This window comes from Lagopus leucura, unplaced genomic scaffold, assembly GCF_019238085.1.
Source record: "Lagopus leucura isolate 7727_CA_CO unplaced genomic scaffold, USGS_WTPT01 Super-Scaffold_100159, whole genome shotgun sequence".
Classification (NCBI taxonomy): Eukaryota; Metazoa; Chordata; class Aves; order Galliformes; family Phasianidae; genus Lagopus; species Lagopus leucura.
Window position 1 is genome coordinate 32,049,826 of NW_024962335.1, and position 1,624 is coordinate 32,051,449.

Genomic DNA, 1,624 nt, shown 5'->3' on the forward strand with positions numbered 1-1,624 from the left:
GTGAAAGTGCCTAAGTGAACTCGAATCAAAAGCTAACACGTCAGATCAGACCAAGGAAAGAGAAAGGCAAGTGGGGAGGAAAAAATAAAGAAGAAGAAAAGAAATAAAATAAAGTGATCAATAAAAATCAGTTTTGTAATCAAACCCAGAAATGGCTCCAAACTGGGCTCCAGCCTCCTTGCTCCCAACTCTTGCTCTGCACATTACCCGTAAGTGCACAAAGTAGCCCAAGACAGGAGAATTTTCCATATTCCTAAAACATGTCGACCAACTCAAAATGGACGCCTCTTTTTTTTTTTTTTTTTTTAAAGCTTTAACTACTGCTTATCTTTTTACTACTAGTACTAAAATCATCCTTTCCCCCAGCAAGACATGCAAGAATCAAATCTCATTTTGAAAACATGCATTTTCTTACTTTACGCTTAGGAAAATGGATGCTATATTCACTGCTGTTGGTATTTTTCAGCTAACGCAGACACTTTTTGGATGTTTAGAAAGTGCATCGTACAAACAAGAAGAAAAACCAAACAGAACTGAATCGATCTGTTCCTTACTTGTTTCTCATTAAGAGCTGCTATCCTTGATTGCCTTTCATGGATTTGTTTCTTAAGATCCCCGTTCTGCAAAAACGGCAATAAGACGCATATTAAAGGCAAAGTGGAAACTAAGCCCTGTAATGAATAAACTTGCGATCTAGAAATTGTTCAAAGGCAAAACCATTCCATCGCAGCCGTACAAAAGCATGCACACACACAACACACAACCTTAGTAAGAAAGCTCAGCACAGACTACAAAATGAGATCTCTTACTGATAAAGTTTCTCATCCTGCTGTCCCAGCATAACTGCGCTGATTACGGCAGGGATAAAATACTGAAGAAGAGAAAAAAAAGGATCTGCATTTACCTGTGGATCTTGCTTCATCTGTGCAATTAGTTTCTATTAAAAAAAAAAAAAAATCACCCCCGAAAAAGGAGGAATTAGAAACTGTTTCAAGTTTAATGGATTTTTTTAAATGTATGTATTTGTGTGGACGGGGGAGGGAGGGGGGTAAGGAACAAAGAGGCAAGTAAACACTGCGAGTCAGTTTCAAGCAAAGCTCATAAATATTCAAGTCTCGTCCTAATCTCTCCAGCACACACACGCACACGCACACCCGCTCACACCCGCACACACTCACACGAGCCCCAGCCGCAATGCTAACTCCGGCTCCACGGCACGCAGGGAGAGGACAAAACAACAACGGCGCAACCCCCGAAGCACCCCGTAACTCGGGCCAACAAACCGCCAAACTACTTTGCCCGACTGCTCGTCATTGCCGCGGGGCCGGGGGTCCCCCAACCGCAACCCCGGTCCCGCAGCCCCCCGCCGCTGCCTGCAGCATGCAACACGGGCGGCCCGACCCGGCCGCCGGGCGAGGAGCGGCTCACGGGCAGCTCGTGGCGTTTTTTACCTGATGACATTGGATTTCCACTTTTAACGCCTCTTGCAAGCTGTGCAGCTCCATCCCCGCAACTTGCCGGGCACTTTCCTGCCACTTTCAGCTCCGAATGAAGTTGTTTTGTTTGTTTGTTGGGTTTGCTTGTGTTGTTTTGTTTTGTTTGGCTCGCTTTTTTTTTTTTTTTT

General features: G+C 44.5%; 1 protein-coding gene across 3 annotated transcripts in view; it reads right to left on the minus strand.

The window, feature by feature from the left end:
* PHF21B (PHD finger protein 21B) overlaps nucleotides 1-1,505 on the minus strand; it is a 155,294-nt gene extending 153,789 nt beyond the window's left edge. Inside the window, exons 1-3 of one of the 3 annotated variants that reach the window (XM_042890042.1) lie at nucleotides 1,452-1,505; nucleotides 905-937; nucleotides 555-620 (exon numbers count right to left, since the gene is read on the minus strand). In XM_042890042.1, the coding sequence (XP_042745976.1) occupies nucleotides 555-620; nucleotides 905-937; nucleotides 1,452-1,505 (153 nt within the window). Of the gene's footprint in view, nucleotides 1-554; nucleotides 621-904; nucleotides 938-1,451 lie in introns of those variants that run through there. The other 2 variants (XM_042890043.1, XM_042890044.1) reach the window with 2 other exon arrangements.
* Nucleotides 1,506-1,624: the final 119 nt, after the last annotated feature.